General features: G+C 33.4%; 1 protein-coding gene across 1 annotated transcript; it reads right to left on the bottom strand.

Annotated features, from left to right (window-relative positions):
* Positions 1 to 672: 672 nt before the first annotated feature.
* Positions 673 to 1504, bottom strand: LOC112765241 (uncharacterized). Its single transcript, XM_025811157.2, has 2 exons — positions 1361 to 1504; positions 673 to 964 (listed from the first exon to the last, which is right to left on the bottom strand). Exons 1-2 carry the CDS (start codon positions 1452 to 1454, stop codon positions 762 to 764), a joined length of 297 nt encoding a protein of 98 aa, XP_025666942.1. The 5' UTR covers positions 1455 to 1504; the 3' UTR covers positions 673 to 761.
* Between the last annotated feature and the right edge of the window lie 13511 nt (positions 1505 to 15015).

The following is a 15015-nucleotide window of genomic DNA, read 5'->3' as shown; positions in this document are numbered from 1 at the left end:
AAGATCTTGAGTTTAAGTTTTGGAAATAACAAAAAACTTATGAATTAGATATAATGAAATAACTGATTTTTTATTTTATTTAATTTTGCGTTAAAAAAGAGTGAGACACACACATATGCGCCCATGTACAAAAACTACACAATGAGTTTAAGAATGATCTTTTTTATTGTTAATTGTTAAATAAATTCGGTGATAAAAATATTTATATTTTTACACATTAAAAAGAAACTTTTTTAACAAATAAAGGTTTGAAAAAAAATGAAATACTTTTATTTTCTCCATAGAGGAGTAATAAGCATGCATCACATAAGTCCGTTTATAACATATACAAATTAAATTTTTTTTTTAAATGAATACATTGAAATTTTAAATGTTATGCATTTTTTATAATTTTTGTAATTGATATACTTTAATATAAATAAAATATCGAGATTAAACATTTCTTATCAAATCCGACCCTAATTAATGTGAGGACTTAGTAAAGTATTGACTACAAACATGATGTTAGTGCATTTTACAGTGAAAAAAATTATATAGTTTATTATCAACTACGAGTTTCTTAATATATGATCGATTATGCATTTATATCAAAGGATTCAAATCATGTATGAATGGCAACAAAAATATGAATTATCATGTTTAAGAGGGCAAGCTTTTGGCACAAACAAAACATTAAATCAATAGAAAATTTTGTTTATAGGCTGATCCTCCTTCAGTTAAATTGGATTATAGATTATTAATTACATATTTTTAGTGACAATTTAGTATTTGCCACCACCACCACCGGGACCACCACCAGAACTTCCTACATCACCTCCTCCGCTTCCTCCACTTCCACTACTGTAACCACCACCCCAATAATAACCTCCACCATTGCTGTCACCTCCGCCGCCACCATAGCCACCTCCTCCACTTCCGCCGTAGCCGCCACCATAACCTCCACCGTAGCCGTCACCATGATGTCCTGATATGTACACATATTATTACATGATATAAAATCTCACATATAATGTATTTCAAAATAATGTGACTTTGGTAATTATATTAAAAGGAATTGAAATTGATTTTGCAAACTTCAAAGTTATAATTTAGTATGTATAATTAAAGGGTTATGCTACGTGTACATCAAAATTAGTCATCAAAATCAGTCACAGTATAAAATATATAATGAAATACAAATACACATTGAAAATAAATTAAACCACACATGTATTTATATATAAATATATTAGTGGCTAATTTTAGTGGCTGATTTTAGTGTACAAATAGCATTTTTCATAATTAAACTAAAAACGTGTTAAGTAAAAATTACCTAAAATTAAACATGAATTAATTGCTATTTTGAATCAAATTCATATACCTTGCACATCATCTCTAGATGACTTATCAGCAATCACAGCTGAGATGAGAGCCAATCCCAAAAGGCAACACAAGAGAACTGATTTGAGCCTCATTTTTGTTTTTCTTTTTTTTTTTTTTTAGTGGACACTGTAATTTCTTGAGAAGGATGAAGAAAAAGGATGCTTCCACACCCATATATATAGCGGTAAAAAAAAACACTAGAAATTTTGAATGTGAAAGAATTAGTGGGAATGTGGGACCCACCTAACTATTTACATAAATACGAGTAATAAAAACTTTCTCTTTTAATTGCGAGAATCCTGGCATTTTTTCTCCTCATTCTCAGATTTGACTTTTGGTTGGAAATTTTTCGCATTTAGTACCATTTTTCTTTTTGGTCCAGTGGTTATACTTATACAAGAATTGAAAATTTGAATCTTATATAATTTTTTATTTATCAGATTAAAAATATCATAAAAATAAAAAATTTATACATATATTTTTTATAATTATATATATATTTATTATATCTAATATTATTTAATTATTTTAATAATAATAAATTAATACAAAATAAAGTAATTTTAATTGAACAATTTTAAATTAATTTTTTATTATTTCCTAAATATTTTTGTAAACCATTATTATTACTCTACTATCGTAATTAACTGTTGCTTTCTAAATATTCCTCTAATTAAATTAGAAGGTGATCTATTATTGAAGTTATAAGAACTAATATATTAATATGCATTAATGAGTCTATTAATCTAATTTTTTTATAAATTAAATATGCATAATAATAACAAAATTGAGATTTGTTAAAATCGTAAATATGTTATATTAAAATCAAGACGTCACGAGTTTAATTCTTAGAATTAATAAAATAATTATGAAAGAAATTTTAATAAAAAAAATGTGTATACTAACTAATAACTATCTTCCGCATCCATATCCCTATTATATAATACTAGTGTAGTATTTATTGATTTATTTTCTTATTTATTAAATATGTATAAAAATAATAAAAGTGAAATTAGTTGAAATGATAAGTAGTTTATAACTTAATTAAAAGATTTTGTGTTCAAGTCTTAAAAATTAAAAAAAATTATAAATTATATATAATAAAAATTATTTTAGAAAAGAAAGTTCTACGTCAACCTTTTCATATTTCTATTATATATAGAGTATAAAAATATAAATGTAAAAGTATATAGAATTTATCAAGTACAAGTTGCTTCGTACTATAATTATATATTAATGTATTAATAGACACTAACATATTTATATATTAATCTATATTTTAATAAATTAAATATAAAAAATAACAAATTTAATTTTAATTAAGATTATAAATATATTATTATACTAAAATTAAAAGGCTATATATTCATATGTTCGAGTTAATAAAATATTTTTTTACAGATTATTTATGATAAACAACATCTAAAAAAATTATATATCAATTTTCTTTTATATACCTAGTAGAAGCAAATATTAAAAAGAGGAGTGCTAGGTGGTCAGTAATTTTTGTGTTTTGTAACCATCAATTGGTCATCAATAGTCTTTTTAATAGTGTGAGATTACATCTAATGGTGGGAGATCACTCACTTTTCTTTTGATGGTTAAGTGCTGGCCACAAAACACAAAAGTTGCTGCCCCCTAAACTTTTCCTATTAGGAACTAGCTAACACTACTGTTTTATCTTAACTTTAAAAAGTGCCACTAGGGTTTTGAGTGTTCTGCTATGATTTTGGAGTTAATCCTAATTTTTAAATATGTGAGTTGTTAATGTTTTATCTGATAGTCTCTAAACAGATGAATAATCACGCTGAACTTGTTAATCAGCTACAGAGAAGGTTACTGGAAAAAGAGAGGGATATTATTGGATTTGAAGACGCTGACATACAAACTGGAATTCATAAATGATCTCGTAGTCTCGTTAGAAGGGTGTTGGCGAGCAAGCTCTTTAGCTCATGAACTATGGAATCGGCATTATTGTATGCTATATATGGGGTCAACAGGTAAGACTTAAAGTGCAAAACTACGGAGGCAACATTTTTCAATTCTACTTTAATAATGAGGTGGATGTAATTAGAATTGAGATGGGGCACCATGGCTCTTTAAAAACTTCATTATCAACATAAGGAGATTGAAGATTGGAGAAAATGTGGAAGATAAAGACTTTGCTAATGTCCCGATCTAGATCCAATCCCTACAAGAAAAATGTTGAGTACCGTCGGATTTATAGTTGGAATTACCGTCGCAAAGTAGCAGTGGATTTACCGATGGAAAGAAAGAGAAATTCGTCGCCATAAAAAGTTACCGTCGGAATGGATTTTCCGCCGTTACCATCGAATTTTTCAGCCGTATAATCCGTCAGTATAATGGTTTAGTGAAATGCGTCGTTTTGATGATTTACTGTCGAAAAAATCCGACAATAAAGGTGGCTTAAAATTTAAATGCGAAACTCCTCTCTCTCACTTGTTTGAACCCTCTCTCTCTCTCTCTTCTTTCCCTCTCTTCGGGTGTGCTCTCTCCATCGCCGTCAAGAACTCACCATCGCCAATGCCGGTGGCACGTCGGAACGTCATCGTCATCTCTGTCACCTATTTTTTGCATATGATTCTATTTTATTCAGTAGAGCTACTGAAGATGACTGTCATAATTTAATGAACATTCTAAACACTTACTCATTAATTAGCAGTCAAGTCATCAACTTAGATAAATCTTCGGTATTTTTCAGTCACAACTCTCCGACAATGGTAACAGATCCTTTGGCTGTAATCCTTCAAGTGCCTCATGTAGGAAATCAAGACAAGTATCTAGGTTTGCCATCAGTGATTCCTAGGTATAAGAAAGCTACATTTACCTATATTAAAGACAAGGTTTCTAATAAACTTCAACAGTGGAAACGATCTCTATTATCGGCGAGTGGGCGGGAGGTACTTATCAAAGTAGTGGCAACATCAATACCTATCTATACACTCAGTTATTTTAAGCTTCCAGAGACTCTCATGGAAGAAATTCACAGAATGATCATCCGATTTTGGTGAGGCCAACGGGATGCGAAAAGAAGAATGCAATGGATAAGATGAAATATAGTATGCAGACCAAAGAACCAAGGATGTCTGAACTTCAAAGATCTCACAGCCTTCAATTTAGCTATGTTAGGAAAGTAAGGTTGACGGCTACAAACAAGAACAAACTCCCTAGTGCACGAAGTTTACAAAAGCAAATATTTTAAGTATTCTGATTTTTAAGAGCAGAGATTGAAAATAATCCCTCTTGAGGATGGAGGAGCTTATTAGAAGGCAGGAAGGTAGTCGAAAAAGGAGTTAAATGGAGGATTGGGGATGGGCAATCAGTACGTATCCTAGAAGACTCTTGGATTAAAAATTTTCCATCCTTGGTAACTTAGATAATTCCTTATAGTGTGACTCTCAATTAATTTGGGTTAACTAGCTCCAAACACAAAATAGATAATGGAACCAACAACTTATCACAAAACATCAATTTAGTCTCAATCCAGACATTATTCAAGCAATTTCGCAAACAAAAATTGTTGAAGGAGATGATTCGGTTACCTGGTCATAAGAAAAAAAGGGTAACTATACCGTTGCTTTAGGTTATACACTAGCTCATCAATTCTACCATCTGCCTCTTTATCTACTGCCGATTCAGTGCGAATAGAAAAGGATATGGATCTCCATTTGGAACCCAGAATGTTAGCCGAATATTAGGGTCTTCTTATAGAAGGTGGTGTACAATGAAATCCTAGTGAGTAAAAAGCTAAATGAAAGAATTCATTCTAACTCCCCTATTTGCAGAAGATGTCTTGCTGTAGAGGAGTCAATCCTCTATTGCTTGGTTTTCTGTAAGCAATCTTGGGCAATTTGGACCAATGCTTGAATTGAAGTTCCCGATTCGCAACAAATTCTAGAAGCATGGAAATGGTGGATGGAATTAGTCGTGAAGATGAAAAGAAGTAGAAATAAAACCCAAAAATTGAGAGGAGCAACAAACATACTTTGAGAGATTTGGAAGGCACGCAGCAAGTTTGTTTTTGAAGGTAAAACTTTTGAGGAACAACACATATTGGACATAGCAAGGAGTAACATGGCTGATTTCTTCGCCAGCTACAGGTCATAGTTGAAGAAGATGAAAACCTTCCCTGAACACCTTTAATTTTCTTATTTTCTTTTCTTTGTTTCGTTTGGTTTATTTTAGACATGTCTTTTGTTGGAAAGCCTAAATTTGGCCGTGTATATGGTCTAGCATAGACCCAAACTCTTCTATTTCATTAATGAAATCTTAACTTTGATAAAAATTAAAAAAGAAGAAGCAGATATTAAATCACGTAGGAATGGCAACAAAAATATGAATTATTAAGTTTGAAAGGCAAGCTTTGGACACATAATCTCTTCCTCTTTTTTTGTTTTTATTGTCACCACCACTTCCATAATCTCTTTCACCACTGTTATTACTATCGCTTTTATTGTTGTTGGCCACCGCCGAACACTCTCTAGTCATCGCCTTTGGCTATCTACCGTCGATCTTTTTAAAGAAGCAGAGTACATTGGAGTACATGATGTCTGAAAGCACCCTTTTCTTCGAAAGTGCGTCTATGGGTTCTAAAGAAAAAGAATATCAGATGAATCGAATCACTAAAAAAGTTAAACAACACGAGGAGATTGATCCAAACATACATAGTAGAACCATGGATATTTTGACTGAAGAAGTTTCATCGGCTCATACAAACAAGGCTGCCTCATATAAGGATATGCTTCTAACACCTTCTGAGTCATCTAAGAATGCGATTTCGGATTCTTTGGATGATGTACGTCAAGAGGACTCAAATCCAAAAGATAGGTGGTATAAAGAAGATGGAAACGTAATGAGGAAAACCGTACCGTTTGATTCTTGCCCTATCATTCCAGTCTCCAGGAAAGAATTTAATGAATGATGTAAACCTTGGCATGCATCCCTCATCGTTAAAGTCCTGGAAAAAAGGATCAGCTTGGGTTTCATGGAGTAAAGATTAAATAGAGACTGGGCAACAAAAGGTAAGCTCATTGTTATTGACATGGACTGTGACTACTTTTTTGTTCATTTTTCATATGAAGAGGACTACAACCATCCACTTATGGAAGGACCATGGATAATTGATGAAAATTACCTTATTGTTCAAAGATAGAGACCCTTATTTCTCACATAAGAACAAAATGTCAAAAAAATTACAGTTTGGATTAGGATTCCAAATCTACCTATTAAGCTATATAACCACCATTTTTCTGGCTGGTGGGATCAACTATTGGGAGTATGTTAAAGATCGATAAGGCCACATTTATTCACTTTCGAGGGCGGTTTGCCAGAATCTATGTGAAAATAGACCTATCTAAAAAACTTGTTCCTAGAATCTTGGTGCTTGGAATGATGCTCAACATTGAGTACGAATGGTTGCATCTCATCTACTTCACTTGTGGTAAATATGGGAATCGATCGGAGCTGTGTGGTGAGGGTGTTGTTGGAGAAAGTGATCCGGGGATAAAAGTTGCCACAGGTGGTCTGACGATATCAAAGTTGTCCCAGAATTCCGTCGATAATCATGATCAAGGAATTGGTAAGGAAAGTCCTAACGGGTAGTAAAATCCTCGGCCAAATCAGGAACCCCTCAAACTTCGGGCCGTGGATCATGGTTAGATGGCAGGTGAGAAGGAAGCACGAAAAGATTACGCCAAATCACAAGAGATCTCTTCATGGGAAAGAATCTCCAATGCTTAAGGAAGGAAATAATTCAGATATGGTCAAGAACACACTTTAGTGGCTCTAGGTTCGTTATCCTTAACGAGAAAACCCAAGATGTTGCCACCACGATTTTTATGCATAAAGATCCCTATCTTCACAAACCATGTATATTAGGCCTCCTAAACCTCAAGCCATAAGGAGATCCAACCCCTTAATCAGATCCAGAAAAAATTATAAAACCAGGAGTTGGGAAAAAACCTACAAGGCTTGAAAAAGAATGTCTCAATAAAAATTGGGTCTTCTAAGCCCAATAAAACCTCTAAAGCTAAACAAAAGGCCATCACAATGGCCCTAGAATCTCTAACTGCCGCCCTTCCTTTGGCTAAGACCGAGAGCATGTGTTTAAGGAATTCTGATGTGGTAGCAATGGAGTTAATCATGCTTGAGGAGATGAGAAAGCTGCAACACAAACATAATGAAGCTTATGAAGCGTCAAAGCTTGACAATTCATTTCTAGAGAACTATATGGTGAAGAATCAATTTTTAATCCAAGTTATGGGACACAACCTTGTGGCCTCAACTTCAGGTTCGTGTTAGAGCCCACGGTTATCTCCGGATAAAACTCCAGATACCTCTGAAAATGTTAGTGACACCAACCATAACAAAAAAAGTCTTTCTATTTATCAGAATGTGACTGGCAATAGGGGCCTGGCCCCGAAAGAACAATGTTAGGGTCTTTAGTGACCACCTCTTTCTTTTCCATTGTTATGATGAATTTAGTCGCTTGAAATTGTTGTGGTGCTGGAGCTAGAAATTTTCCTTCCTTTATCAAGGATCTAACAATAGAATATAATTCAAGCTTTCTGATTTTTTTTGGAAATACATATTAATGGGTCTAGAGGCAGAGTTGTGAGAGATAAATTGGGGTTTGATAACTATTTCATTGAAGAATCTAGGGGGTAAGCAGGTGGTATCTAATGTCTTTGACAATTAAACATCTAGAAAGTGGAAGTCCTTCATCATAACTAGTATTTTATTCATATGAAAGTGGAGTGTAATGGAGCTCCTCCCTGAATTCTCACAGCTATCTACAAATACCCACAGAGAGTACAACGAAAATTCTTTAGGATAAAATATGTGAAGTGTGTGCAGAAACAAGCCTCCTTTGGTGCTTAATTGGTTATTTCAACGCTTTCCTTCATAATGATGATCATAGAGGGGGCGCTATTTTGCATTGACTTCCAAAGGTGTGTTACTGGCTGTGGTATCATTGATTTAGGCTTCTCAGGCTGGCCTTTTACTAGGAAAAGGGCCAACCTGGCTAAAAGGCTGGATAGAAGGTTAAGCAATTTATATTGACAAATTCTTTTTCTAGAAGCCAGAATTAAGCACCTCCCCAGTTTTAAATCTGACCATTTTTCACTATGGCTGCAACTCTGCCCTACTCTCTCCCCCAATAGAAGAAGACACCCCTTTAGATTTCTTGCAGCTTGGATGGACCATCCAGATTTCAATAATTTGGTAACAACTATTAGAGATATAATCATTAATATTGTCTTCTCCCATCAACTTAAACTTTTGGGATTAGTGGTTTCATAACATAGTATTATAGCTCTATGTCCCAAAGGTTAAGAGTTCGATCCTTGGTGGACCCCACAAGTGAAAAAATAGCATAAGACAAATAAAAGACAAAAGAAGGCCTATGCAAAATCAAACAAACCCAAAAGAGGCTCTTATTTGAGGGGGAGTATTAGAGATATAACCATCAGTTTAACTTTTGGGATGAGTGATTTCATAATAACAACTACCTAGAAGATGGGAGATTCATGGACAATGGGTATCTTAGACTTCCAGAACTCTCTCAAGACATGGAATGAAAATATTTTTTTGTCACATCTTCAAGAAGAAAAGTACTATTATCAGAAGACTCCAAGGAATTCAAAATAGCCTTAACCACAATGGAAACAAGTTCCTGGAGAAGCTTCAAGTTGACCTCTGGAAGAAATACAAAAAGATACTTTACCAAAAAGAAATTTTTTGGTTCCAAAAATCAAGGTGCAAGTGGATTAAATTTGGGGACCGCAACACTAAATACTTCCATGACACTACTAAGGCAAGGCGTAGAAGGAACAACATTGATACCCTTCAAGATGATGACGGAAATTGGATATCCAACACAACCGACTTGAAAAAATTGGCCACAGATTTTTATTCTAAATTTTATTCTAATAATCTGTCAAATATTCCATTTATTCTTAGTAACTCTTTTCCTCCTTTAAATGATAATGACTTCTTTTTCTTGGGTTGCAGGGTATCTCCTCAAGAAATAAAGGAGTCTGTTTATGATATTGGCAGCTTGAAAACACTTGGAAAGGATGGTATTCAAGTTATTTTCTATCAAAATAAATGAGATGTAGTAGGAGCTGATCTATGTCGTTTGGTTGAGAATATTATTTTACTTCCAGCCGAGATGAAAGATATAAATGATACTCCCATAACTTTAATTCCTAAGGTGGAAGTGGTCATTAATATTAAACAAATGCGCCCTATTAGTTTGTTTAGCATTAGTTACAAGGTTGTTACAAAGATTTTAGTGAAAAAGTTTCGAAAAGTGATGGAAAAATTTGTTCAACCCACTCAATGTAGTTTTGTGCTTGGAAGACATAGTTCAGTCAACATCATCATATTGTCTAGACTCTCACGCCAGATGGTAGCTTTAGTCTAAAATTTGCTTACCAGGCGATTGCCCATAATTCTCCTAACCCGAATCAGATTTTTAAACTTGCATGGAACTGGAAGGACCTGAGAGGATTTGTACCTTCATTTGGTTGGTAGCAAACAATGCTATCCTTACGAGTTCAGAGAGGAAAAGACAGCATTTATCTACGGTTGCTAATTGTACTAGGTACAATAATGATGACGAGACAACCGAGCACACCCTTTGGAATTGTCCTTTTGCTCGGATTGTTTGGAATTACTTTATCCCCCAAGAGTTTTGTAACATGTTTTTCCAATCCAACTTTCGTGACTGGCTTATCCTAAACTTGTCTAAGAAAAATGATTTGTCTATTCTATTCGGAGTGATCTTATCATCCCTGAAGTTCTTTAGAAACAAATATATTTTTGAAGGAAAGATTACCTCTCTGAAAAAAGATAGTGAGGCTATTAAGGCTCAATATCATGGCATTCAAAGAGCTCTGAATACGAAGATATATCCCAAGCTTTGCAAGAAGAACTACGACCGGTTGATCAGATGATTCTCTCCCCCTGAGAATGGTATCAAAATTAACGTGGATGGGTCCTTTCATTCCCATAATAATAGTGTGGTATGTGGTGGAATATTTTGAGACCATCTTAAAAGGTTTGTCAAAAACTTTAGTGTAATTTGGGGAGCTGGTCGATCATGCATGCAAAACTGTGGGGCATGGTTAAGGGATTTTAAATTGTCGTCGCCAATAACATGCAGCATGTCATTGTTGAGTTTGATTCTTTAATGGCCATCAATATGATTAGGAAAAGCGTTCTAGCTAGCCACCCCTGCGCACCCTTGGTGGATAAAGTCATGATGCACGCTAGGCGTATTCAACAAGTGGCTTGGAACCATACTCTTCACAAAGCGAACACTGTTGCGGATATTCTAGCCAAGAAAGGACAATACCTTGTTCTTGGACTTCACTTATTTGATATAGCCACTCCAAACATCTTTCTAGTTATGTATTTCAATTATAATGGCTCTCCAAATATAAAGAAAGTTAGGTAGTTTTTTCTGTTTTTATTGTGTTTTATTTTTTGGGATCTCTAACATCTTTTTTTCTATCCAAAAAAACACACAAAAAAAATGCTAAAAGAATCTTAAAAATACTAGCAATTGAGGTAAAAAAATTTTACAAAGCTTTCCGCTTTTATACATTTTCTATACAATAATAGATGCTTTAGAAACTTGAAAAAATTTGAATTTTTTACAAATTTTTTACATTCTAAAATGTAGCCTTAAATACTTGTGAATTAAATTTATATAAAAAATAGTTAAAATTATAATTAACTAAGAGAGAGAAAATTAGTTTACGAGCGGTCTTAGGATCTATTTAAAAAGCTTCAAAAACTATTTTTTGAATTTTTGACTTGTAAAAAGTAGTAACATTAATATCTAATACTATTTTTAAAGCCAAATTATAACTTTTTAAAAAATTATTTAAATACTTATAAAAAATTAAAAAATATTTTTTTTATAATAAAAAAATTTTATCGTATTTTTTTAAAAATAAATACTTTTAAAACTAAAAATCAAATACAAAATAATTTATTTTTAAATTATTTTTAATATAAATATTTATTATTTAAATTATTTTTTTTAAAAATCTTAATTAAACTATTTATCCAAACTCACCCTTAATCGAAAAATTTAGTAACAAGAGCAGAAGCGGATATATGTGGAGGAGAAACGCTGATTTTAAAAAATATAGTTGAATTAGCTATAATAGTATATTAATAAACTCTTTTGCTGTAAGTATCAATTCTAGAAGCCTTTTATCCTTTTACTTATTAAATTGATTTTTATTTAATCATCAACCTTTTAGTAAAAGAGAAAAAAGGAAGGAACTGGTTTTTCATCATTTTATTTAATTTTCTGTTAAAAAAAGAGACACACATACATACGTATACAAAAACCACAAAATGAGTTTAAGAATAATCTTATTTTTATTGTTAATTATTAAATAAATTCATTGATTAAATATTTATGTTTTTACATACTTAGAAAAAAACTTGAAGAACAAATAAAGATTTAAAAAAAATTGAAATACTTTTTTCTCGAGAGAGTAATAATTAAGCATGCACCACAAAAGTCCGTTTATAACATGTATAAATTAAACTCTTACGTTAATAAATACATACTAAATATATTAAAACTTTAGTTTTATGTATTTTTTATAAAAAAGAAATTTAATTGATAATCTTTATTTTTTTAAAAAGTAAAATATCAAGATTAAACTTTTCTTATAAAATCATATGAAGGTCACCAAAAACTTTTCTTATAAAATCGAATCCTAATTGAGTCTAAACATCATGTTAGTGCGTTTAACTGTGGAAAAATTTATATAATTTATCAATTAGAGTTGCTTAATACTATTATATATTAAATCATGTATGAATAGAAACAAAAATATGATTATTAAGTTTAAGAGGCAAGCTAAGCTTTTGGCACAAACATGAAATAGAAAATTTTTATAGGCTGATCCGCCTTCAGTTACATTGGATTATAGATTATGAATTACATGATTTTAGTGACATTTTAACATTTGCCACCACTATAATGTCCTATTATTATATTCCACCTCCTCCACATTCACTATCACCTCCTCCCCCATAACCTCCTCCACCACCACTTCCGCCGCCACCGCTGTCACTTCCTCCACCACCATAACCACCTCCACTGCTTCCCCCACCGCCACCTCCTCCGCTTCCACTGCCGCCACTGCTTCCCCCACCGCTACTTCCACCGCCGCCACCATAACCACCTCCTCCGCTTCCACCGCCGCCGCTGCTTCCCCCACCACTTCCGCCGTCGCCATAACCACCTCCTCCGCTTCCACCGCCGCCACTGCTTCCCCCGCCACTTCCGCCACTGCTTCCCCCTCCACTTCCGCCGCCACCATAACCACCTCCTCCGCTTCCACCGCCGCCGCTGCTTCCCCCACCACTTCCGCCGCCACCATAACCACCTCCTCCGCTTCCACCGCCACCGCTGCTTCCCCCGGCACTTCCGCCGTCACCATAACCACCTCCTCCGCTTCCACCGCCGCCACTGCTTCCCCCACCACTTCCGCCACTGCTTCCCCCTCCACTTCCACCGCCACCATAACCACCTCCTCCGCTTCCACCACCGCCACTGCTTCCCCCACCACTTCCGCCGCCACCATAACCACCTCCTCCACTTCCACCACTGCCGCTTCCTCCACCGCCGCTTCCGCCACCGTTTCCACCGCCACCATTACCACCTCCGCTTCCTCCACCGCCGCTTCCGCCACCACCATAACCACCTCCTCCGCTTCCGCCACCACCACTTCCACCACCGCCACTTCCGCCACCACCGTAACCACCTCCTCCACTTCCACTGCCACTTCCGCCGCCACTTCCGCCGCCGCCGCCACTTCCACCGCCGCCGCTACTGCCGCCACCACCATCACCTCCACCGCCACAATTGATTGTAAAACCCAAGCATCTTACATTGGGATTATTTAGGTCTTCCATCGTTACAGCTGCATGATAAAATTACGTACATATATTATTACATGATTTAAAATTAAATCTCAAATATAATGTATCTCAAAATAATGTGGCTTTGATAATCATATTTAAAACGAACTGAAATTGATTTGCAAATTTTCAAATGTATAAATTAAACTAAAAACATAACGATTACCTAAAATTAAACATGAATGAATTAATTACTTTTTGGATCAAATTCACATACCTTGGACAGCATCTCTAGATGGCTTATCAGCAATTACAGCTGAGATAAGAACCAATCCCAAAAGGCAACACAAGAGAACTGATTTGAACCTCATTTTTGTTTTTCTTATTTTTAGTGGACACTGTAATTTCTTAAGAAGGATGAAGAAAACGGGTGCTTCCACACCCATATATATAGCAGTAAAAAAAACACTAAAAAACTTCAATATGAAAGAATTAGTGGGACCCACCTAACAATTTATATAAATACGTGTGATGATAACCTTTCAATGCGAGAATCCTGGCCTTTTTTCTCCTGTTTTCAGTTTCATTTAGTTGAAACTTTTCAACATTTAGTACGTATTTTGTGTCTAGTGGAGATCAGTTTCAGAACTTTCATCACATATCAAATTAAACCATTATATTCACCCAAAAGAAAAAAATTAAACCACTATCATTACTCTATTGTCTTCAATGAACTGTTGCTTTCTAAATATTAGTCTAGATTAAAAAAAAATTAAATTTTACCCAACTTCCTCTAAAATAATATGTATCCTTCATGATATGTCACATTTTAATGGATTATTATCTTAACCATAGTTGGGTTGTAATTTATTATTTGAGATGGATAATGGTATAATTTCTTAAAATATTAAAATTCCACTCTCGTTGAAACATATTTTCGTTCCTCCGTCTTTCTTCGTTATGTAGCTTCGGTCTTTTCAAGCATCACTATTGTGGTCGTGACAAAAAGCAGTGCGACACGCAATTTACTGTCTTCTCACGCAATCTCTCTTTATTCACGCCTTCCTCCCAGTATAGCCAGCGCACTGACGTCCTCTTTCTACCGTGGATCACTCCTTACTAATATAATGGTTAATTTGGTTATTAAATTTTTTATTAAAAAAATATATCTTTAATTTTTTGTGATTAAACATATCTTTATTTAATTACATAATGAAACATATATTCATATGTAAAATATAATATAATAAAATAAATCTATTCATAGTATTTAAAAGTATAATTAAAATTATGAAAATACAAATATAATAATAAAATTTGTACTCTAAATAACTAAACATATTTTTTTATCATACATAAATTATTTAAAAAATAAATATATTATTAAAATTAATAACATAAATTTAAAATGATAAAATCTAATTTTTTTACCGTATTTTTTATAGTATTTTTATTCTTTTAATTTTCAATTTATTAGTAATTTATTATTTAATTAATGATTAACTAAATTATTTTTATGATAAATCATTTCTTATATTATCTTAAAGAAGAGACCAATATAACAGTTTAAAAAATAACGTAAAAATGATATTTTAAATAAAAAATATTTAATATTAGAATTTTTAAATACAAAGATAAATTGTATAAACATTTAAGAGATAAATATGAAATACATGCTTAAAATAAATAAAATAGATAAAATGCGAGTACTCTTGGAAAATAGAGAATTATTTT

Source organism: Arachis hypogaea, chromosome 17 (genome assembly GCF_003086295.3).
Source record: "Arachis hypogaea cultivar Tifrunner chromosome 17, arahy.Tifrunner.gnm2.J5K5, whole genome shotgun sequence".
NCBI classification, from domain to species: Eukaryota; Viridiplantae; Streptophyta; class Magnoliopsida; order Fabales; family Fabaceae; genus Arachis; species Arachis hypogaea.
Note: the sequence above shows the minus strand (reverse complement) of the source record. Positions and strands in the feature narration are given on the sequence as shown.

Bases quoted from the DNA above. Each gene is read 5' to 3' on its own strand.
- LOC112765241 (XM_025811157.2), bottom strand. From the start codon at position 1,454: ATGAGGCTCAAATCAGTTCTCTTGTGTTGCCTTTTGGGATTGGCTCTC. The intron at 965-1,360 runs GTATATGAATTT...TGTACATATCAG, and splicing joins ATCTAGAGATGATGTGCAAG to GACATCATGGTGACGGCTAC.